At 41.7% G+C, this 25,503-nt stretch overlaps 1 protein-coding gene across 3 annotated transcripts in view; it reads left to right on the top strand.

Annotated features, from left to right (window-relative positions):
• Positions 1–25,503, top strand: part of ZFP64 (ZFP64 zinc finger protein) — a 98,500-nt gene that overhangs the window by 26,569 nt on the left and 46,428 nt on the right. The window contains exons 3-6 of one of the 3 annotated variants that reach the window (XM_023184135.3): positions 668–829; positions 1,942–2,004; positions 6,317–6,568; positions 13,477–15,637. In XM_023184135.3, the coding sequence (XP_023039903.1) occupies positions 668–829; positions 1,942–2,004; positions 6,317–6,568; positions 13,477–14,759 (1,760 nt within the window). In that variant the 3' untranslated portion in view covers positions 14,760–15,637. Of the gene's footprint in view, positions 1–667; positions 830–1,941; positions 2,005–6,316; positions 6,569–13,476; positions 15,638–25,503 lie in introns of those variants that run through there. The other 2 variants (XM_023184136.3, XM_026455146.1) reach the window with 2 other exon arrangements.

The following is a 25,503-nucleotide window of genomic DNA, read 5'->3' as shown; positions in this document are numbered from 1 at the left end:
TCAGGAGTTTGAGACCAGCCTGCGCAGCATGTCAAGACCCCAGTCTCTACAAAAAATACAAAAATTAGCCGGACATGGTGGTGCATGCCTGTAGTCCCAGCTACTCGTGAGGCTGAGGTGGGAGAATTGCTCAAGCCTAGGAGGCCGAGGCTGCAGTGTGCTGTGATTGCGCTACTGCACTCCAGCCTAGGTGACAAAGTGGGACCCTATCTCAGGAAAAAAGAAAAAGAAAAAGAAAAACGTATAGATTTGGGTGGTTTCAGAGTTCTGATTCAGCATCTGATTTTCATGTTTACCCTTACGGTTATAGAATGGCTGCCACAGATCCGGGCATCGCATCATCATTCCAGCATGTACAAAGATAGGAAGTACAGCAGCCAGGGCAACAAGATGAGTTTTTCTCAACTGTGTCGTTTTTCATCTGCCCTGCCTACCCTTTCCCCCCATGCTATTTTAAATCAGGGAGGAAAATCTTTTACGGAAGCCTCCCAGCAAAGGCTGTCTAGTGTCTCTTTAGCTAGAACTGGGTCACATGATCACTCTGAAGCCACAAAGGAGGCTGGGAAAGCAAACTAGTATGTGCGTTCGCTCTACAAAGGAAAGTAGGCAGAGGGCATAGCTAGAGGGCATTTATATTAAGAAAATTAATAATCACCACATCTTTTAGTTTCAGCTCCAGAATTTGTTTTTGAACATGGCTATCAAACTTATCTGCCCACGGAAAGTAATGAAAACCAAACAGCCACCGTCATCTCTCTCCCTGCCAAGTCACGCACCAAAAAGCCCACAACGCCACCTGCTCAGAAAAGGCTTAACTGTTGCTATCCAGGTAAAGGCAGCATTATGTTCTACTTATGTAGAAGGTGGGACATTTAACCAGGCTCCAGGGCTTTTCCTCATGAGTTCCTGACAAGTGCTCATGGAAGTGCCCCAAACTACCTGGCATAAAAATCAGGGCCCTCTGGCATTTGCATCAGCACATACAACCTATCTCCCACTGTGGTCATTCTGCACCTGGGTTCTAAGACTTTTCTAGCCATAGGCCTTTGAAGTGGAACTCGTGAAAATTTCAGGTTGCTGTAAATTTTTTTCCTATGCTATAGGTTAGGAAGATATCCAGTAAAAATTTTCTTTCCTTACCTTGGTTTTAATGTACTTGGAAATAATATCGGACATACAGAAAGTTTGCAAAAATTGTACCAAAAAAATCCCTGTGTGCCCTTCATCTAGATTCCCCAAATGTTACCATTTTATTATATTTGCTTTGTCATTCTTTGTATATATACAAATATATATACAAGTGTAGTTTTCCCCAAACCATTTGAAAGTTGCTGACAATGTGATGCCCTTTTGTTCCTAAATACTTCAGTGTGTATTTCCTAAAAACCAGAATATTCTTTTAAATAACCACAGGACAAGCATCAAGATCAGAAAACTAACATTTTTAGGTACTATTATCTAACCTACTGACCTTAGTCAGATTTCATCATCAAGTGTCCCACTGATGTCCTTTCTACCATTATCAAAAGAATGACGTTTTTCCCCTTGGGATCCAGTTTCCAACCAATTATTACTGATTGCATTTAGATTTTATGGCTTTCATTTCCTCTAATCAGGAACAGTTAAGCATTTATCTTTCATAAGCTTGACATTTTTGAAAAGTATAGGCCAGTGATTTTGTCAAAAGGGCCTCAGTTTGGGTTTATTTGATGTTTCCTTATGATTAGATTCAGGTCACGCAGTTTTGGCAGGAACCACAAAATGACATTGTGTCTTTCCTGGTCATCACATACGAAGGCATATGAGATCTCTTTTTCCCCGTACTATGGTGTTAACTCTTGTCACTTGAGTAAGGACGTTTCTGCCAGTTTTTCTCCCCACTAAAAGTTACTAAGTTTCCCTTTATGATTAATCTTTCCTTTTTTTGTTTTTTTTTTTTAGGTTGCCAATTCAAGACTGCTTATGGCATGAAGGACATGGAGCGGCATTTAAAAATTCACACGGGTAAATAGCATTTCTTTAGCACATATGCCCTCAACACCTGCTCTGTGCTCGGAGCTGGGGACACACATAGGTCAGATGAATGATACCACTCCAAACATCACTGGCTGTTACGGGAATACAAGTCCAGATTTCAAAAAATAAGGTGCCATTTGTACACATGATTTTGGCAGAAAAGTCTTTAACATAATAAAATCCAGCTCTGGAGAGGATGTGAGCAAACTTAGCTAATATGAACTGCTACAGCCATTTTGAAAATGATTCTGCCAAAATTAATTAAAATTTGAATGCACATATTCTCATTTTGAGGAGATGATCCTACAAGTACATGTGTGTGTGTAATGATTAGTAAAGAGAGAAACAATGGGAGATAAAAGAAACTGTCTCTTTTTTTGTCTTTTTCTTTTATTTTTTGAGACAGGGTCTCACTCTGTCACCCAGGCTGGAGTGCAGTGGCACTCAACCTGCCCACCTCAGCCTCTGGAATAGCTGGGACTACAGGCAGACGCCACCACACCTGGCTAATGTTTTGTATTTTTTATAGAGAGGGGGGTCTCACCATGTTGTCCAGGCTGGTCTTCAATGTCTGGACTCAAGCGATCCATCCACGTCGGCCTCCCAAAGTGCTAGGATTATAGGTGTGAGCCACTGCACCTGGCCAAAACTTTCCTTTTATGTATCTTTACGTTATATCACTGAATACAGTGAGTGTGTGTTATTTTTATAATTTAGAAAGGAGAATTTAATACGTACTTGTTTTAAAACAAGAGGAAAAGATCGATGCATGGGAAAAGAAAAAAGTGATGATTTCTGGTGATTTTATTTTTCTTTAATATATTATTTTTATGTTTCCCAGACTTTCTGCATGGAAAAGGAATTGCCTTTAGACTCTTTTTTAACAAAGTGTTAGGTGCTCATATTCAAATGATACAGACTTAAATTTAGAAAGTATAAATGTGTATAAGATGCAGTGACTTTTGGCTTTGGCTTCACTGATTGCCCAAAGCCTGCTATTTAGCTTCAGCCTTTGGAAGATGAGTAGCCAAGAGTTACTTCTTATATTCCTTGGCCATGACCAATAAGTGCCTCATTGCACTGGGGTCACCATCATATCTAATCAGCCTCACAGTGTCATACCATCTGGATTTGTTCTAATGATCCAAATACTAAGTTTCAAGTATTGATTGGCAAGCATTCTAGTGTAATAAGCAATGAAACTCTCCATGTGGGTTTCATCTGTTGAGGTTTCATCCATCAAGCCATAGCATATTTGTTATTGAAAGAATAAAGTACTATAATTTTTGTTTTGTTTTGTTTTGTTTTTTTTGAGACAGAGTTTCACTCTTGTTGCCCAGGCTGGAGTGCAGTGGCGCGATCTTGGCTCACCGCAACCTCCGCCTCCCAGGTTCAAGCCTCCCAAGTAGCTGGGATTACAGGCATACACCAACACACCCGGCTAATTTTTGTATTTTTAGTAGAGATGACGTTTCTCCATGTTGGTCAGGCTGGTCTCAAACTCCCGACCTCAGGTGATCCACCTGCCTCGGCCTCCCAAAGTGCTGGGATTACAGGCGTGGGCTACCACATCCGGCTGAGTACTATAATTATTAATGATGATAGGGAAAGCATTGTGAAAGTACAAGTGAGGGCCACAACTTTGTCTATTTCTGCAAATCCCCAGAAAATATCTTCTACACAGTTAGCCCACCTGGTGTTTGTAGGATAGTTTCTGCATAACTGAAGTGTCTCTGTCTACATTTTCTAGTTTAAGTGTATCCTCACCTTAGTTACCTTCAGAGAGTGAGGGCATGCTTAATTACCCCTGGGGTTGGGGTTTGGGGGAGCAACAGCAACAGGGCTCTTTACCAGCTGAGTTGGCCAAAAACCATTGAGCTCTGCCAACATCCAGCATCTGCCCAGTGTTGCAAATACACAGTGTAGTGACCACAGGAACTACTGAGCCACTGACAATGCTGGTAAATTGTTGTTTCTGGGTTTTTTAATTTGATGACTAAAATTTTTTTTGTTTGTTTTTGTGTTTCTTTTTTTCTTTTTTTTTTTTTTTTTGAGACAGAGTCTTGCTCTGTCACCCAGGCTAGAGTGCAGTGGCGCGATCTCAGTTCACTGCAAGCTCCACCTCCCAGGTTCACGCCATTCTCCTGCCTCAGCCTCCCAAGTAGCTGGGACAACAGGCGGCTGCCACCATGCCCAGCTAATTTTTTGTATTTTTAGTAGAGATGGGGTTTCACCATGTTAGCCAGGATGGTCTCGATCTCCTGACCTCATGATCCGCCCGCCTTGGCCTCCCAAAGTGCTGGGATTATAGGCGTGAGCTACTGCGCCTGGCCTACTAAAGTGTTTAATAATAAAAATGCTTTTTTTTTTCCTTTTGAGATGGAGTCTCACTCTGTCACCTAGGCTGCAGTGCAGTGGCACAGTCTCGGCACACTGCAACCTCCGCCTTCTGGGTTCAAGTGATTCTCCTGCTTCAGCCTCTCGAGTAGCTGGGATTACAGGTACCCGCCACGATGCCCAGCTAATTTTTGTATTTTTAGTTCAGATGGGGTTTCACCATGTTGGCCAGGCTGGTCTCAAACTCCTGACCTCAAGTGATCTGCCTGCCTCGGCCTCCCAAAGTGCTGGAATTACAGGCGACAGCCACCATGCCCAGTCAAAATGCTGATCTTTAATAAGCTTTTAGATGTATTCTTAAATCCCAAATATTTATTTTATGATGACTGATCAGCTTTGGCTGACTATTTTAGCACTTGGCTAGTTACGATTTGGTCAGGATAATATTTGATATATAAAGTAAAAAAAAGAAAATCCTAACTCACAGCCACCTCCTTCCATGACCAAAAGTCAGCTGTCCTAATAGACCTCTATGTCTCATTCTGAAATATTTGCATGCCTAGACCAGGTCTAAAAACACACACATTTAATTTTTTCCATGTCTTATAAAGTTAATACAATACACGCTATCAGTGCAGCTTGTTTTTTTTCATTTACTTTTGCACATCATTTCACATCAGTATGTCATATCGACTTACTCTTTTTCATGGCCAAGTAAGGAATGGATTCAATAATTTATGCATATCCATACAGTGAAATACTTCAGCCTTAACAACCATGTTGTGGATATGTAATGATATGAAACAGGTGATAGAAATTACTGTAAGTGCAAGAAAGTAGTCAATAGGGAGGCAGTGCAGTATTTGCCAAAACACACACACACACACACACACACACGACGGTCCTGGGTTCTAATCCCAGCTGTTGCAAGGATTAAATATAGTAATTCAAAGGCTCAGTGCCATTCGAAAAGTGTTTAAATTGATGTTAGCCAGGAGTGTTTATGTACCCAAAACACACACACACAGATTGGAAAAATATACACCAAAAAGTTAGCAATTGTTCACAGATGTCAAGTTGACATATGCATTAGTGAGGTTCAGATTAAACTGCTGTAAGAATGAAACTGAAACACCAGCTCTAACAAGCAAGATAGGGGTTTGTATCTGTCCCGTGTAACTGTCCAGAGGTGAGCAGGCAGGTCAGGACAGGTGGGCAGCTCTGTCCTAGGGACCATCCAGGCACTTAAGTTCCTCCCACCTCATTCTGTTACATGACTCCACCATCTGCAGGTATGCCACCCTCACCCGCTCACTCACCTGCCCTCACCCGCTCACTCGCCTGCCCTCACCCACTCACTCACCTGCCCACACCTGCTGCCTTACCCCCATGCCATGGCTAGAAGCAGGAAAAGAGAAAATGTAAAAGGCAAGCAGTTTCCTCTTGTGAAAGAGACACACTTGACTTTCTCTGCCATCGCTTTGATAAAAACTTAGTCACAGATCACACCTAGCTGCAGACGAGGCTGAGAAGTGCAGTCTTTCGCTGGTCAGCCATGAACTCTGCTGAAACTTAGGTGTTCTAAATTTTAGGGTGCGTCTCTGTTGTGAAAAGGAAAAAGGAGAGAGTGAATATAAGAGAAAATTAACACAACTGTTATCATTTTACTTACCCATGTTTTAAAATTTTATTGTAATTGCCTTCTATTTTTAATTTGTAAAAAATTTATAAGAAATTCATATTCATCATTTAAAAAATTCAAGTAATATCAATAAGGAAAATGGAAGAAAATTCCCCTCTCCCAAGATGTTAGCTCTTTGCCAATCATCCACCCAGTGTTTCAGGGTTTTCTGGATATTCTTTGGTGGTTGTATATGACTTTCTTCATAAGGCAGTGGGAAATAAGCCTTTTCCTTTTTTAATCTTGTTTCCTGCTGCCATCTGTGTGTGTGTGTGTTTGAAGGAGACAAACCTCATAAGTGTGAAGTCTGTGGCAAGTGCTTTAGCCGGAAGGACAAGCTGAAAACTCACATGCGGTGCCACACGGGCGTGAAGCCCTACAAGTGTAAGACGTGTGACTACGCCGCTGCCGACAGCAGCAGCCTCAACAAGCACCTGCGGATCCACTCGGACGAGCGGCCCTTCAAATGCCAGATCTGCCCCTACGCCAGCCGCAACTCCAGCCAGCTCACCGTCCACCTGCGATCCCATACGGGTGAGTCCCGCCTGTTATTTGCTCTCTACACTTCCTAGGGCATAAATCATATTCACCTTAAAGCATTCAGCCACGATGGAAGAAATCGAGTTGGAACCTTTGCTCATCCCGTTGTTTGCAGTTTTGTTTTGTTGTTGTTGTTGTTGTTTTGTCTTGCTCTGTTGCCCTAACTGGAGTGCAGTGGCGCTATCTCAGCTCACTGCAACCTCCACCTCCCAGGCTCAAGCAATTCTTGTTTCTCAGCCTCCCAAGAAGCTGGGATTAATTACAGGTGTGTTGCACCACACCCAGCTAATTTTTTGTGTTTTTAGTAGAGATGGGGTTTTGCCATATTGGTCAGGCTGATCTTGAACTCCTGACCTCAAGTGATCTGCCCACCACAACCTCCCAAAGTGCTGGGATTACAGGCATGTTGTATCATGCCCGGCTAACTTTTTCTATTTTTAATAGAGATGGGGTTTTGCCATATTGGTCAGGCTAGTCTTGAACTCCTGACCTCAAGTGATCTGCCCACCTCAGCCTCCCAAAGTGCTGGGATTATAGGCGTGAGCCACTGTGCTTGGCCCATTTGCAGTTTTGCTTTTCAGCTGCCTTGAAGAGCCTTTCTCAGTAAAATAGGAGAAAACCGTGAAGTTTATAGCTTTATACATATGTATATCTCTTTATATAACTTTATAACTTATTCACTTGTAAAGTATGTAATTGAGGAGGCGCACAAAATAAAATACAGGTATAAGCCATGTATCTTTGATAAATTCTGCATAATGATTAGGCATTCCAGTCATTTTTGAAGCATACTCTAGTTCAGCATGGAACAGCTTGACCAAAAAACATTTAGCAAAATTAGCAGAGTAGGTAACTCAACAAATTACATACTTCTTTCTTTTGGTGTATCAGTTAGATAATGATTCAATAATGCTGCGATAACAACCATGAAATCTCAGTGTTGTATAATAAACATTTGTTGCTAACATACTTTAGGTCAACAGGAAGTTGACTAGACAACTCTGTTGATCTTGGCTTGGCTTAACCACATGTGTGGGGAAGGCTGGGTGCCTTCCAGATTTGCCTGGGGATCTGCTGGCCGTGGGCTGGCTGGCTGTCCACTGGCCTTGGCTGAGGCAATCTGGCTGTGTTCTGTGCATCTCTCATCATCCTCCTGGGACCATGGACTAACCCAGGCTTGTCCTTCTCATGAGGATGGCAGAGGTGCAAGCAAGGAAGGCCCAGTGTAAGCCCATTTCAAGTCTTTGCTTCTATAAGCTGTTAAGCATCACATTGGCTAAGGCAAGTCACATGTTTCATCCTGGTGTCAAGGGTGGGACTGAGCTCACCTACAGTGAGAGGTCATCACAGTGTTACGTGGCAAAGGTCAGGGATGCAGGGAAGGTGAAGAATTGGGACCTTTTTTTTTTTTTGAGATGGAGTCTCGCTCTGTCACCCAGGCTGGAGTGCAGTGGCACGATCTCAGCTCACTGCAACTTCCACCTCCTGGCTGGGTTCAAGTGATTCTCATGTCTCAGCCTCCTGCGTAGCTGGGATTATGGGCGCATGCTGCCATGCCTAGCTAATTTTTTGTATTTTAGTAGAGATGGAGTTCCACCATGTTGCCCAGGCTGGTCTCAAACTCCTGAGCGCAGGCAATCTGCCCGCCTCAACCTCCCAAAGTGCTAGGATTATAGGCGTGAGCCACCTCGCCGGGCTGAATTGGGACCATTTTTGCAAACAACCACAGTCCACCTTTATCCTCACCATCATTCACATCTCTCTGACAAGCAAAATGCATTCACACTTTCCCAAGAACCCCACAAGTCTCATACAGTCATAGGATCAGCCTTAAAGACCACAGTTGTGTGATCTCCCTTGGGTCTGGATATGGTTTCTCTTCATCTAGAGATGGTTGAAATAAAAAACAAGTTGTCTGTCCTGATACACCCAATATACAATGGTAAAACAAAAAACCAAAATAATTACCATAATTCTACCATTTGAAAGTAGTATAAGACACATGCACATGTATATTTATTGCAGCAGTATTCACAATAGCAAAGACTTGGAACCAACCCAAATGCCCATCAATGATAGACTGGATAAAGAAAATATGACACATATATACTATGGAATACTATGCAGCCATAAAAAATGTTGAGTTCATGTCCTTTGCAGGGACATGGATGAAGCTGGAAACCATCATTCTTAGCAAACTAACACAGGAACAGAAAACCAAACACTACATGTTCTCACTCATAAGTGGGAGTTGAACAATGAGAACACACGGACACAGGGAGGGGAACATCACACACCAGGGCCTGTCAAGGGGTTGGGGGGTAGGGGAGGGATAGCATTAGGAGAAATACCTAATGTAGATGATGGGTTGATGGGTGCAGCCAACCACCATGACATATGTGTACCTGTGTAACAAAGCTGCACATTCTGCACATGTATCCCAGAACTTAAAGTATAATTAAAAAGAAAGAGAAAGAGAGAAAGAAAGAAAGAAAGAAAGAGAAGACAGAAAGAAAGAAAGAAAAGAGAGAAAGAAAGAAAAAGAAAGAAAGAAAGAAACAGAAAGGAAGGAAGGAAGGAAGAAAGAAAGAAGGAAAGAAAAAAGAAAGAAAAGGAAGGAAGGAAGGAAGGAAGGAAGGAAGGAAGGAAGGAAGGAAGGAAGGAAGGAAGGAAGGACGGACGAACGGGAGGCATTTGTCAGTCCCTGGTCCATAGCATTTCTGAAATTCTTCTGAGCACATGTTCCCAGGTTCCCCCTACTCAGGGGATAGGGAATGTTTCTTGATTAGGCCTTGGCTCAGCTCTTTGGTTCTTAACTCTGCCATTGGAGCATCCTTTCCATCACTTTCCTAAGCTACTTCTAAAAAAGATTGCAAAATGTACCTTTGAGAAACTTTCTCAGCTTGCTTCCTGTCTGCCAAAAGCTGGAGGTCTTTTACCTTTTGTTTTAGTAAGGCTGGTGACAGTGTTGCTGGTAGAGCTGTCTTTAAAAACTGTGTGAGTTTCCTATGTATCCATTTGCCAAAAGTGATACCCACAATTCTTTTGGAATCTTGCCTCTTCTTCTAAACTCAATTATAGGGTACTTTTGGCATTTAACCTTCTGTGGGTTTTAAGAGTCCTTTGTCCAGCTGAGAGAACGCACTTGGCACCAACTTCATTCTCACCATTCTTAATTCCCTTTTGGAGATTTTAATAAAGAGTCTTACATTTAGACCCCTTATTTCACATTTGGTCTTCACTCTGAGACTGGTTTCTTAGATATGGTCTTTGTCCCAGACTTTTGTCTTACTTGGGAAAGCTGGCTGGAGAAGCTGGCTGGAGATGAGAAACTATATCCAGTAAATCTTTGACTTTCTATCTTCCTTCTAAATTCTACTTAGAAAATGTCCAGTTCTTTTTTTGAGTTTGTCTCTTTCTTGTAGTCTTTTATCATATGCAGCTTATAAGACACTTTCACTATTCTGCCTAGAATTTATCTCTTTATTCAAGTCCAAAACTCATTATGTACATTTTCCGTCTTCTAAGCTACCACGAGTGACAATCTTACCAAATATTTGCCATTAAGTAGTGTGCATTGTCATTTTTCCAGCCTCCACATGCAACCCAATCTCAAAACCAATGCTCTGTATTTTGGTTCTCTGTTATGGCATCACCCTTTTTCTAGATACCTGTATCTGTATCTATTGTCTGTTGTCACAGTGATACAGCGTAATAGCCCACAAAACCTCAATAGATGCAATATGCTTTTTCTGTTCATGTGTGAGGATCAGCTGGGCAAAACCAGCTGACCTTGGCTGGGCTCTCTTATTAGTCTGAGGATCTGCTGGTTATGGACTGGCTGTCCACTGGCCTTGGCTAAGGAAATCAGCTCTGCTCCATGTGTCTCTTGGTCTTCTCCTGAGACCAGCAGTAGTTAGGCCAGGATTGACCTCATGGTCATGACCAAGGTGTAAGCAAGCAAGCCCCAGTGCACAAGTCCATTTCAAGCCATTATTTGTTTCAAGTGACGAAACATACCTTTGGCCAAATCCAATGGCAAGGTTGAGGCTTTTGTCACGGATCATGGGAGAACATGCCTAACGACATACATGGCAGAGGCCATGCTACAAGGAGGGGTGGGAGGTGGGGAGATGTGGGAACATTTTAGTAATCTACAGCAAGTTAAGACATTGGCATAATCGATGCCCAACTGATTTGCTTCAGAAATTTCCCCCAGCCTAAGTTAGAGAAGCTGAACAATTCATGTATGAAAATGGTTCATTTTGATTTATAAGGATGAAGTTACTATTTATAGCAGCATCTTTAAATTGGTCTGGAAAAGGTGTGTTTTTCAAAAATTTAAATGTGTGCTATTATGCATGGTCTTCGTGGAATGTTCATTTTCCCTTTTATAAATCTGTGGCACTTGTAAAACTGTACATTAATAGGATTTTGTTTCTACCCTTTCGGTGATTTGATAGACTACATCAACACTTGTTTGAGTAGCAACCCAAACTCAAGGAAGATCTGTCAGCTTAAATGTATGTTGCTTATTCATCCAACATTCTTTAAACCTCACTATGTGCCAGACACAGTGGGAATCAGGTAGTAGGCAAGAATGAACAGAGTCATTAGGTTTGAAGACCTTAGTGTCCAGTGGGACTATTTGACCAGTATACTTCATTAAAGTAATGTTTATGGTTAAATTAAAAAAAAAAAAGACAAAGGAATTTATAACCTTTGCTTTCATGCCAAAGAGTGTTGTTAAGCTCGACAACTTAGCTGTGAGATTTTGTTTTCTGGATTTTCTGGGTCTCACCTCTGCAGATTGCTAAAAAAGTGAAAAAAGACTGTCGCTATAATTTTGGCAGGGATGTAACTGGAAAACCTCGTAAAACATTCTGGAGCAAGGATTCTGACTTTGAGTCTACAGACGTCTGCCCCTGAGAAATCCATGAGTAGATTTGGGAGGGAGGTCCTTGGATGGGGGAAAAAAAAAAGTCTTCGTTTTCACTAGCCTGTATTGAAATTTGACATGTTCTTCAATTATGAAAACAGGCAACCAATCTGATAACAGTGCATGTAAAGTTGTCACCAGTGAAAATCAAAAATCTCTTCATAATGATTGCTGCAGATAGAGTAAAATATCTTTTATACTCCTCTTTATTTAGAAATGACTGTAGTTACTAGACCTGCCACTAGGTCTGATTCTTGAACGCATTAATGAAACACACACATTGGCATATCACAGTTTTTTCTTTAATAACTATTTTAATATAATTGGTTTCTTTTATATTCCTATTGGTTTTTCTTTTAGTTTTTTTGGTACATTTAAAATATTATCTAAGAAGGGTTCCATGGACTTCACTAAACTGCCAAAAAGGGGTAATGGCATAAAAAAGGTTAAGAACAACATTCTAAGACAGCAAAAGGCCCTTTTTCTGAAAAGGGCCAGATAGTAAATATTTTAGACTTTGTGGGCCATGCAGTATCTGTCACAAATACTCACCTCTACCATTACGGCAGGCAAGTAACCATATGTAAACAAATATGCATGGCTGTGTTTCAGTAAAACTTTATTAATAGAAACAGACTGTGGGTAGGATCTAGCCCAGAGGCTGTAGCTTACTGTTCCTTGTTCTAGAGTTTAGTATGCATGATCTTGGTGGTATTCAGTCATACAAAGCATTTTTTTAGGTTTATGTTTAGGCCTCTCAGTGTTCTAGAAGCTTGTTCAATTGCCCCCTGCCATCTTTGTTTGCATTCTTTAAGCAGCTCATGGTGAAGTAGCAGATCCTATGTCAAAAAGCTGGAACACCATCCCAGTCTTGTGGGTTTATGTCCTAAGAAAGCAAACATCTGTTATATGTACAGATAATTACCTAGCATCTAAAGATACCAGATTTGGAGTCAGCCTGGATTGGAATCCAAGCCCTGCTTTGCACTACTGGGCGGCCAAGAACAAGTTGTATAGTCTCTCTGGGTCTCAGCCTTCTCCTCTGTGTAACTGTGTTGAAAAACAATATTAATAATAGTACCCACCACAGGGCCATCTTCCCAGCATCAAGCAAGACCATGCTTGTGGAGTGCTCAGCATAGCGCCTGCCATCCCGGAAGCCATTGAAGAATATTAGCTGCTATTTTGCTTACTTAAACAATATTGAAATGAGGGGTCGCCAATTTGCTTGAATTGTCATTGCCTCAGATAATTTGGACTTGGCATTCATTGAGGAAGTAAATTTGGAATATGATATCCATTCAGATATTTGCAGTTTCACTTGCTCATCTTTCAGCGAATATGAATTTTTTTTTAAAAAAATCAAGCAGCTGGATTTTGTAACTTCACAAATAAAGAACGCAGCTGGCAATATGGGATAAATAAATTTTGTGCAATAAACACATCTTTATTAATAAAGATCTGCATGAAATAGAAGCTGGGTGTTTCAATCATTGTAAAACCATACTCCAATGAGTGCAGCACGGAGCTGACCCGTTCGAAAATGTATTGTTGAATCTGTTACAACATGTAACTCAATCAAAATCAGCGGGTTGTGCCAAAGTCTTCAACTGTGAACCATTAACTAGCAGAGTGGGCACATTAACAGTATGAATGATAGTTTGAGTGTTTTAAAGAATATAACAAGTATACTTGTAAATCTTGTTTTATCTGGGACAATTAAATTGCTCTTTTCGATCTGCCATTTTTCTTCTGGGTTTGATGCCAGTGATGGTGGTTTGGGTCTGGGGAAAGAAAAATAAACCCTGCCCCTCTTCCCCCGCTCCCAGGGGCTGCTAGAAGCTGCAGTTAGAAGGTCTGCACCCACCCACCTTGTATAAGCGATTTTCTGGTGTGTGCTTCGGGGGGATCCGCTGTGGTTGTTGCCTGCCTGTTCTTATCGAAACTCACCTTGTGTTGACAGGGGACGCCCCCTTCCAGTGCTGGCTCTGTAGCGCCAAGTTCAAAATCAGCTCGGACTTGAAAAGGCACATGCGGGTGCACTCAGGGGAGAAGCCTTTCAAGTGCGAGTTCTGCAATGTCCGCTGCACCATGAAGGGGAACCTCAAGTCGCACATCCGCATCAAGCACAGCGGGAATAACTTCAAGTGTCCGCACTGCGACTTCCTGGGTGACAGCAAAGCCACCCTCCGGAAGCACAGCCGCGTGCACCAGTCGGAGCATCCTGAGAAGTGCTCGGAATGCAGCTACTCCTGCTCCAGCAAGGCCGCCCTGCGCATCCACGAGCGCATCCACTGCACCGACCGCCCTTTCAAATGCAACTACTGCAGCTTCGACACCAAACAGCCTAGCAACCTGAGCAAGCACATGAAGAAGTTCCATGCGGACATGGTTAAGACTGAGGCTCTGGAGAGGAAGGACACGGGCAGGCAGAGCAGCCGGCAGGTGGCCAAGCTGGATGCCAAGAAGACTTTCCACTGCGATATATGCGATGCCTCCTTCATGCGGGAGGACTCGCTCCGCAGCCACAAGAGACAGCACAGTGAGTACAATGAGAGTAAGAACTCGGACGTGACCGTCCTCCAGTTTCAGATCGACCCCAGCAAGCAGCCCGCCACGCCCCTCACTGTGGGACACCTCCAGGTACCCCTCCAGCCCAGCCAAGTGCCCCAGTTCAGCGAGGGAAGAGTCAAAATCATCGTCGGGCATCAGGTGCCACAGGCGAACACCATCGTCCAGGCTGCCGCCGCTGCAGTGAACATCGTCCCGCCTGCCTTGGTGGCCCAGAACCCAGAGGAACTCCCAGGGAACAGCCGGCTGCAGATCCTGCGCCAGGTCAGTCTGATCGCCCCCCCTCAGTCCTCGCGGTGTCCGAGCGAGGCGGGCGCAATGACCCAGCCGGCTGTCCTGCTGACCACTCACGACCAGACGGACGGAGCCACTCTGCACCAGACTCTCATCCCCACGGCCCCAGGTGGCCCCCAGGAAGGCTCTGGCAATCAGACTTTCATTACCAGTTCGGGTATTACTTGCACTGACTTTGAAGGCCTAAACGCCTTGATTCAGGAGGGGACAGCAGAAGTGACAGTGGTGAGCGATGGAGGCCAGAACATCGCAGTGGCCACCACTGCGCCGCCGGTCTTCTCCTCCTCTTCCCAGCAAGAACTACCCAAGCAGACCTACTCCATCATTCAAGGGGCAGCCCATCCAGCTTTGCTCTGTCCCGCTGACTCTATACCAGATTAGTGCTTACAAAACAAAAGGAGTGGGGGAAAGGAATTGAGACAAAGAAATCATAAGTAGAATTCTCTAAAAGGTTTGCTCTTCATGTTTTCTTTGTTTTGTTTTGTTTTTGAGACGGAGTCTCGCTCTGTTTCCCAGGCTGGAGTGCAGTGGCGCGATCTTGGCTCACTGCAACATCAGCCTCCCAGATTCAAGCGATTCTCGTGCCTCAGCCTCCCGAGTAGCTGGGACCACAGGTGTATGACACCATGACTGGCTAATTTTTGTATATTTGATAGAGACGGGGTTTCATCATGTTGAACTCCTGACCTCAAGTGATCTGCCCACCTCCGCCTCCCAAAAGTGCTGGGATTACAGGTGTGAGCCACCATGCCTGGCCGTGGTTTGCTCTTAATATTTTTAAGGATGGCTGTGAATCCCCCCGGCCCCATAATAAATTGTAATTTTATACTGCTTACTATAATTTTTTTAACACTGTAACAACTTTGACACCACCTCTGAATCGTCATATCATACTGTTATAGAATCTTAAATGTTACCAAGGTGATTCCAATGAGGGGTTGGAATTAAATGCATTAAGTAGTGAATATATGTGTTTGTTTCCAACTTGATTTTCCAACTCTGATAAAGGTTTTTGTCCATCTTATTAAATTTGTGTAGTAAATGGTACTTCCCAGCCTCTCTTTTGCCCCATTCTGGAATATTCCCCAGAGTTTGGGGGTATTCATGTTTTATACATGTTAAGTCTGTTGGCATGAAGGACCATTTTCTACATAATGTGACATGGATACTTGACCCCCCCCCCCCCAAAAAAAAATGTTTAGTGCTAATGAGCAGCAAATGAATGGTTCCCTAATAAATTGATATCTGATTAAAATATACTGAATGTGAATGATTCTTTAGAGCCAAGGTCAGATTTGGGAATGATGGGGTGTGAGTCATTAGTCAAAAACAGCCTGAAGCAGCAAAGGCTTTTAATCCTCTCATAAACGTCACACAGTTATCTTACCTCCTCCACAGTCACATTAAATAGATGTGGTACCTAACGTGATAAAGTGATCCATCCCACTGTCGTTTTCATTTTGAAACAGACTGACAATCCTGGCATTTCTGTTTAGATGCAAAAATGATCAAAGTTCCTACTAACAAGACAGAATTTTCTAGAATGCCATTTTTGAAATGTTAATATCTGTGCAGAACCCAGATGAGTGGACTGAGAGAGTACCAAGATTTTTTCCAGAGCATAGGTTGTATTGAGAAGAGGAAAATTCAAATTGTGCGGTTTTCCGTTGAGATATTGTTTGATCAGTAGGTGGTGCCAGAGAGCAAGCTAGAATCACCCATACTTGTACCTTAAGCCATTCTCCAGTGTTGTAATACCACTCATTTCTGCTGTCAGCAAGGATTGATGAGAAGGGGAGGTTACTCTTGCGACAGAAGCATATTTAGAATATTATGAGAATGCTTAGATACATTTTTACCACTTTTATTCTTCTTTCTTTGATCCGTAATATTTGAACACAATTTTGATGACTTGCTATATTATATTTGCCATAATTTCTTTATTTTCCTATCATCAATGATAATAGTGAGTTATTAACTATAGTTTTTGGTAGGAAACAGAAAAGGCTTGCAGTATACAATGTTAGTGATTTAAATAATTTTGTCACTTTAAACTCATTGCTTACAACCCTTTAGAAAACTGTTTTGCTTTTGAATTTCAGCCGGGAAACTTCCATTGTCCTGGTCCTAGTTTCTACATCTTTCTTTTTTCCCACTTTTTTCAACTGTAAAGGATTTTTTTCTGATTATAATGTGTATTCAAGATAGAAAATATGAAAAACAGAATATTACTAGGAAAAAAATAGAAGTTACTAATAATCTTACTGTCCAGATACAAACTATACAGACTGTAACCATTTTGATGGACTTCCTATCAATCTTTTTTTTTTTTTCTTTTTGAGATAGAGTCTCGCTCTGTCGCCCAGGCTGCAGTGTGATGGTGTGATCTTGGCTCACTGCAAGCTCCGCCTCCTGGGTTCACGCCATTCTCCTGCCTCAGCCTCCCGAGTAGCTGGGACTATAGGTGCCCACCACCATGCCCGGCTAATTTTTTGTATTTTTAGTAGAGACAGGGTTTCACCATAGCCAGGATGGTCTCGATCTCCTGACCTCATGATCTGCCCACCTCAGCCTCCCAAAGTGCTGGGATTACAGGTGTGAGCCACCGCGCCCAGCCCCTATCACTCTTTTTTTATGCTTATGTATATATGTTTTCTACTCCAGTTATAAAGTTGTAGTTTAATTAAGCATAATATTTTTATATTCTATATTTCTTTTTGCATCCTTAGATCTCTACCTACCAGCTGCCTTCCATATATATACATACACATACATACATACACATGCATGGACATGTACACACATGCATATTTGATTTGTTGGTTGTTTTGTCTTTTTACAAACTACAACAGTAAAACTTATTTTTTGGAATGAATTACACACAGAATTGTACAAACACCAAGCCAACAACTTCCAGCCCCTCCATATTCTCACCCCATCCAAGGTAAGTAATGTTAGGTGCTCTGTATTCTTACCAATATATGTAGACTCAAAAGATAACATAGAAAAGGTTTTCCTAGTTCTACAGTAATTATATCATACTCTGCACATTTCTCTGCAACTTGCTTTGATTATTCCATCTATTGACAGTCCTGTGGGTCAACACAACTAGACCTAGTTGTTTTAAACAAAGGTTTTAGACATGCCAGGCTTTAGTCCGTCATCTTGCTATTATGATTATTAAGGTTGTTTGAGGAATAGTTTTGCCATTACAAACTGCCCCAGTAAGCTTTCATATTCTGCTCTTTTTTTTTTTTTCTGTACGTAGATTCAAAAGAGTAAGTTTCATGGAGCTTGCATAGTTTGTACTTACATAAATATGGATTAATTTTCACAATGATAGTCTCATCCATGATGTGGGCCTAACTACCTTTGGAAGTTTTGTCAATCTGCTGTGTGAAAATGGTTATCTGGCCTTTATGCACTCCCCTACTGGTGTTGTGGTCTGCGTTTTCTGAGACATCTCTGCATAGGCTGGTTGACCATGTGTGCTTCTCTCTTCTATGAACTTAGAACTCTTACTCCCTCCTTTTTCTCCTAGGTTGTTGGGAAGTTGGGAACACTAACCCGATGTCAGTCACACATTGCTGAGTTTCTTCCCCTCCTGTCATTGTGTTTTGACGTTACTTGTGGGGCTGTCACCATATAAAAATGGCTGTCTTTTTCTGTGGTTAGATGCTCCTGTCGCTTCATTTGTGGCACCTATATTTTCTAAGAACATCCATCCTTCCCCTGAGATTAAATTGGTTTTCCCTTTAGTGTTTTTCCTTCTTGCTTGTTTGTTTTTCGTTGGCTCCTTGCTGCAGCCAGAATTTTTTTTTTTTCTTTCTTTCTTTTTTTTCTTGTTTTGTGACGGAGTCTGGCTCTGTCGCCCAGCCTGGAGTACAGTGGCGTGATCTCAGCTCACTGCCCACTCTGCCTCCCAGGCTCAGGCAATTCTCCTGCCTCAGCCTCCCAAGTAGCTGGGATCACAGGCGTGTGCCACCGTGCCTGGCTAATTTTTATATTTTTAGTAGAGATGAGATTTCACCATGTTGGCCATGCTGGTCTCAAACTCCTGGCCTCCAGTGATCTGCCCACCTCAGCCTCCCAGAGTGCTGGGATTACAGCTCATGCCCAGAACTCATATTTATATGTTATGATGAACAGGTTTGACTGTCTGCTTATGCCAGAACCATTTGTTAAATATGATTTTCCTGAAAACTGAAATCCTAATTTAACTCATGTAGATAAAGTTCACAAGTATACTTCTAGAACTTCTTTATTCTGGAAGATTAGAGATCTGAGATTCCAGAAGAAGATCTGGCTTGCTAAAGTCACTTATTTGATCATATTAGCATTAAGGTAAGCTTAATCTTTTAGACTTACAACGCTTCCCCCAGCTATTATTTTCCAAAATTTTCTTAGCAATTCTTAGATACTTATTCTTCCAAAGGAACTGTTATTTTATCCAGTACCTAAGCCACCCCCACCAAAAAAGAAAACCTTTTGGAAATTTTTATTGAAATTGCATCAGTATTTTATATGAACTTATCAAAAGAATGACTATGAAAATATCGTCTTCTACCCAAAAACCTTTATTTAACTCCTATTGTAAACATTATTCAATCAAATTATGTAGTCTATTTTTATTATATAAGGTCTGTGTTTCTTTTTTCTGAGGTGGAGTCTCGCTGTGTCACCCAGGCTGGAGGTGCAGTGGTGCAATTTTGGCTCCCTGGGTTCAAGCGATTCTCCCACTTCAGCCTCTTGAGTAGCTGGGATTATAGGCGCCTGCCACCATTCCTGGCTAATTTTTTTATGTGTATTTTTACTAGAGATGGGGTTTCTCCATGTTGGCCAGACTGGTCTTGCACTTCTGGCCTCAAGTGATCTGCCTGCCTCGGCCTCCCAAAGTGCTGGGATTACAGGAGTGAGCCACTGTGCCCGGCCCTGTGTTTTTTTATTATTCCATAATTTTATCATAATTGTGAATAGGAATTTTTGCATTTGTTGCAAACATCAAGAAAAGCCAAAATAGAGTTTATTTGTCTATATTAAAGAAAAATTCTCAGTAATGAATTGTATTTATTAGAAATCCTTAGTCTCTGATAAATATGATTTATAATTATCTGATATAGTCTTTTATTTTCATATTGTTTTATCTCTTCCCTTAGAATATTTTTACTACTTATTTTGTTTTCTTGTCCTGTTGCTTTAGCCAGAACCTCCAAACAATGCTGATACAGCTGGCATCCTTGCTGTGTTCCTAATTCTAACTTTAGAATTTTCCAATGTAATATACACCACTCCTTTGGATAATGGTTTTTATATACTTAGGTCATTTTCTTCTGCTCCAGTTTTCACTTAGAGTGAAATCGCTTGAACTCAAGAGGTAGAGGCGGCAGTGAGCCAAAATTGCGCCGCTGCACTCCAGCCTGGGCGACAGAGCGCAACTCCATCTCAAAAAAAAAAAAAAAAAAGAAACACAGACCTTATATAATAAAAATAGACTAAATAATTTGACCAAATAATGTTTACAATGGAGTTGAATAAAGGTTTTTGAGTAGAAGATTTAATATTTTCATAGTAATTCTTTTGATAAGTTCACATAAAATACTGATGCAATTTCACTTATCAGGGTAGCTTGCTGAATTTTATCAAATATCTTCTTAAAATCGTTAGCCACAAGTATTTAGGTTTTGCACTTAAATATGTTGACACAGTGAATTCGTATAGCATATACCCTGGTATGTTAAGTCACCTTGTATTCCTGGAACAAATCCTCTTGGTCATGTTGAATTATTCTTCCAAAACACTGCTGGATTTCATTTTCTAATATCTTACCTGGAAGTTTTACAACTCTAGCCATTTGCTGCGTCATGGCATTTTGGTCAACAACAGACTGCATATTACAATGGTGATCTCATAATAATAATGGAGCTGAAACATTTCTATTGCCTACTGATATCTTGATGATCCTGACCCTGCATAGGCTGAGGCTAATGTGCATGTTTGTGTCTTAGTTTTTTTTGTTGTTTTGTTTTTTAAGTTGAAAAAGTAAAAGAAAAAAAAATAGAAAAGGCTTATAGAACCAGGATATAAAGAAAGAATATTTTTGTACGGTTGTACAATGTTTTCAGCTGAATGTTATTACAAAAGACTTTGATAAGAGTCAAAATCTTTATAATTAATACATGTATAAAGTTAAAAAGTTACAATAAGCTATACTTAATTTACTACTGAAGAAAGAATTTTTTAATAAATTTAGAGTGGTCTAAGTGTACAGTGTTTATAAGGTCTGCAGTAGTACATAGTCATGACCTAAGCCTTCACGTTCACTCACTGCTCACCCACTGACTCACCCAGAGCAACTTCCAATCCTGCAAGCTCCATTCATGATAAGTGTCCTAAACAGGTGTACCATATTTTTATCTTTTATGCCATATTTTTACTGTACTTTTGTTTTGTTTTTGAGATAGGGTCTTACTCTGTCACGCAGGCTGGAGTGCAGTGGCACAATCACAGCTCACCTCACTGCAGTCTTGACCTCACCAGGCTCAGGTGATCCTGCCACCTCAGCCTCCCAAGTAGCTGGGACCACAGGCATGTACCACGACGTATTTTTTTGTAGAGATGGGTGTTGGCATGCTGCCCAGGCTGGTCTTGAAATCCTGGGCTCAAGTGATCTACCCACCTCAGCCTCCAAAAGTGCTGGGATTATAGGCATGAGCCACCACGCCTGGGCTGCAGTACCTTTCCTATGTTTAGTTATATTTAGATAGACAAGTACTTACCATTGTGTTACCATTACCTACAGTACTCAGCACATTCACGTGCTGTATGGATTTCTAGCCTAGGAACCATAGGCTACACGCCGTATTTCTCAGAATGGATCCCTGTTGATAAGTGGCAACGACTGTATACACATACATGCAGCTGGTCTCTAGTTTTCTTTTTTAGTGCTATCTCTGATTTTTGCTTGTTTCTTACACAACTCTAAAAATAAATTGGAGCTTGTGCAACTCTAAAAATACACTGGAGCTCTTCTCTTCTTTTTTGGTGACCTGCAATAGTTCGACTATCTCAGAAATTATCTGTTCTGTTATCTTGGCTGATAGTCTTTTTCACTGTAACATTCTTAACAAACTTCCCAATTATTTTCTGTAATTACTGATCTGTTCAGGTTGTATATCTTATCTGGATCAGTTTTAGTAGTTTATATTTAGCAAAAGAAAAAAAAATCATTTACTCTGCTCTAAATTTTCAATTATGTGGCCCTATGATTCCATTTAAATTTCTTTTTAAAAAATTTTAATAACTTTGGCATTTGGGGGTCCATCACTTTTCTTGTTACTACTGGTTTTGGGGTTTCCTTTTTTATTGTTGTATTTTTAGTCTTCTACTTAGCATGCTAAGGGTTTACTTATTTAGTCATTTGTATTAAAGTAAAAGTAGCACTTTTGCTTTTATTTATTTCTCTACCCCTCCCCCATTTCGTTCATTTCAGCTTTCTGCTTTTTTTTTTTTTTTTTTGAGACGGAGTCTCGCTCTGTCACCCAGGCTAGAGTGCAGTGGTGCAATCTCGGCTCACTGCAAGCTCCGCCTCCCGGGTTTAAGTGATTCTCCTGCCTCAGCCTCCTGAGTAGCTGGGACTACAGGTGTGCACCACCACACCCAGCTAGTTTTTTTGTATTTTTTGTAGAGATGGGGTTTCACCGTGTTGACCAGGATGGTCTCGATCTCTTGACCTCGTGATCTGCCCACCTTGGCCTCCCAAAGTGCTAGGATTACAGGTGTGAGCCACTGCGCCTGGCCTCAGCTTTGATTTTAATAATTCTTTCCCCTGCTTTTCTTTCATTTTATTTTGTTATTCTAATTTCATATATTAAGTTCACTTATTCAGTCTTTAGTAATAACAATATTTAAAGCTATATATTTTCCATTATGCATTCACCTGTGTTAAAAGATAATTTTTTGAGTTAAAATCATGACTGTCATACAAACATAAGATTAGCATATGTCAAGTATTTAATTCATTAATTAAACGAGGAATTAGTAGGATACAACAGGCTCAAAGGAGAATCAACAAATGCATGACTACATAGGCAATCAGGAATGCTGAAATAAATTCACCGACAGATGCAAAACTGGTCAGTATCTCCAGAGTAGTAATCAGTTGTGTTCCATCAAACAAAATCTGTTTGCAGTGCTGTGGATGAGTTATTTGCAATACTATCTGTTTCTGTAACCTGCAAAGTTGTAAAATGGCCAGGCATGGTGGTTCACGCCTATAATCTCAGCACTTTGGGAGGCCAAGGCAAAAGGATCACATGAGTCCAAGCATTCCAGACCATCCTGAGCAACATGGGGGAGACCTTGTCTCTACAAATACTATCAATAAAAAAAAAAAAAATTGGCCGGGCATGGTGGTGTGCACCTGTAGTCCCAGCTACTCTAGAGGCTGAGATTGGAGGATCACTTGACCTGGGGAGATTGAGGTTTCAGAGAACTGTGATCATGCACCACCGCTCTCTAGCCTTGGTGACAGAGTGAGACCGTGTCTAAAAAAAAAAAAAACTAAGGTGTAAAATAGCTCAAAACCATTAAAGGGCACTAACCTCTATAGAAGCAGATAATCCAGAACCGGTAACTGACAGGATACCCTGTCATCTTTTTTTTGTTTTGAGACGGAATCTCGCTCTGTCGCCCAGGCTGGAGTGCTGTGGCGCGATCTCGGCTCACTGCAAGCTCCGCCTCCCGGGTTCACGCCATTCTCCTGCCTCAGCCTCCCGAGTAGCTGGGACTACAGGCCCTGCCACCACGCCCTGCTAATTTTATGTATTTTTAGTAGAGACGGGGTTTCACTGTGTTAGCCAAGATGGTCTGGATCTCCTGACCTCGTGATCCGCCCGCCCTGGCCTCTCAAAGTGCTGGGATTACAGGCGTGAGCCACCGTGCTCGGCTGATATCATGTAATCTTTATTGCCTACAAAATCATTCAAAAAATTTCCTTATATCCATCCCCATAAACTTTTATATGACATGCCCTTCTTTCCATAAACTTCTAGACTTTGTTATTTCAGTTTTAGGGATGGTTAGTTGGTTGCTTTGAAGGGGATAGGACCAGAATCCAGGGGTTATATAAAGGTATGTTTCCTATTTTGCAAGTACGGGCATATTTCGGAGATATTGTGAGTCTGGTTCCAGACCACCACAATAAAGCAAATATCACAGTGAAGTGAGTCACACATATTTTTTAATTTCCCAGTGCATATAAAAGTTATGTTTATTCTATACTAAAGTCTATTAAGGGCACAATAGCATTGTGACTTTTAAAAGTACATATTTAAATTTTAAAATACTATGTTGCTAAAAATTGCTGACAATCATATGAGCCTTCGGCAAGTTGCAGTCATTTTGCTGCTAAAGGTTCTTCCTCAGTGCCAATGGCTGCTGATTGATCAGGGTTGTGGTTGCTGAAGGTTGGGGTAACTGTAGTAATTTATTAAAATAAGACAACAACAAAGTTTGCCACATCAAGGACTCTTCCTCTTTTTTGCCTTTTTTTTTTTTTTAGACAGTCTCGTTCTGTCACCCAGGGTGCAGTGCAATGGCACGATCTCAGCTCACTGCAAGCTCCACCTCCTGGGTTCAAGCTATTCTCCTGCCTCAGCCTCCTGTGTAGCTGGGACTACAGGCGTGCCCCACCATGCCCAGCTAATTTTTGTATGTTTAGTAGAGACGGGGTTTCAACATGTTGGTCAGGCTGGTCTCAAACTCCTAACCTTGTGATCGCCCACTTTGGCCTCCCAAAATGCTGGGATTACAGGCATGAGCCATCTCACCTGGCCTCTTTTTTGCCTTTTTTGGTATAAATTTAAGGGGTACAAGTGCATGCAGTTTTGTTACATGGATATATTGCATAGAGGTGAAATCTGGGCTTTTAATGTAACCATCACCCAAATAATGTACATTTTACCCATTAAGTAATTTGTGTGTGTGTGTGTGTGTGTGTGATGGAGTTTCACTCTGTCACCTAGGCTGGAGTGCTGTGGTGCAATCTCAGCTCACTGCAACCTCCACTGCCCGAGTTCAAGCAATTCTCCTGCTTCAGTCTCCCATGTAGCTGGCATTACAGGCCCGTGCCACCATGCCCAGCTAATTTTTGTATTTTTAATAGAGATGGGGTTTCACCATGCTGGCCAGACTGGTCTCGAATTCCTGACCTCAGGTCATCCGCCCACCTTCCCTCCCAAAGTGCTGGGATTACAGGCGTGAGCCACCACGCCAGGCCCATTAAGCAATTTCTTATCCCTTACCTCCCTCCCATCCTTCTGAGTCTGTAATGTCTATTATTCCACACTGTATGCCATGTATAAATATTATTGAGCTCCCACTTATAAGTGAGACCATGCAGTGTTTGACTCTCTGTTTCTGAGTTATTTCATGTAAAATAACAGCCTCCAGTTTCATCTGTGTTGCTGCAAAAGATATAATTAAATCTTTTCATGAGAGATTTCTCTGCAACATCCAATGCTGTTGGATATCACTCTACTCATAGTAAGACTGCTTTCAAAATTGGACTCAATCTTCTCAAACCCTGGCACTGCTTAATCAACTAAGGCTATGTAATATTTTAAGTTGTTTGTTGTCATTTTCACAATGTTCAGAACATCTTTACCAGGAGTAGATGCCATCTCAAGGAACCACTTCCTTTGCTCAGTCATAAGAAGCAACTCCTCATCCATTCAAGTTCTCTCATAAGATGACAGCAATTCAGCCACATCTTCAGGTTCCACTTCTAATTCTAGTTCTCTTGCTATCTCCACCATCTCTGCAGCTACTTCCTCCAGTGAGGTCTTGAACTCTGTCAAGTTCATTTATGACGGTTAGAATCAAGTTCTTGCCGGGCGCGGTGGCTCAAGCCTGTAATCCCAGCACTTTGGGAGGTCGAGACGGGCGGATCACGAGGTCAGGAGATCAAGACCATCCTGGCTAACACGTTGAAACCCCGTCTCTACTAAAAAATATACAAAAAACTAGCCAGGCGACGTGGCGGGCGCCTGTAGTCCCGGCTACTTGGGAGGCTGAGGCAGGAGAATGGGGTGAACCCGGGAGGCGGAGCTCGCAGTGAGCTGAGATC

Source organism: Piliocolobus tephrosceles, chromosome 20, assembly GCF_002776525.5.
Source record: "Piliocolobus tephrosceles isolate RC106 chromosome 20, ASM277652v3, whole genome shotgun sequence".
Lineage (NCBI taxonomy): Eukaryota > Metazoa > Chordata > Mammalia > Primates > Cercopithecidae > Piliocolobus > Piliocolobus tephrosceles.
This window is presented reverse-complemented; position numbering and strand designations above follow the sequence as displayed.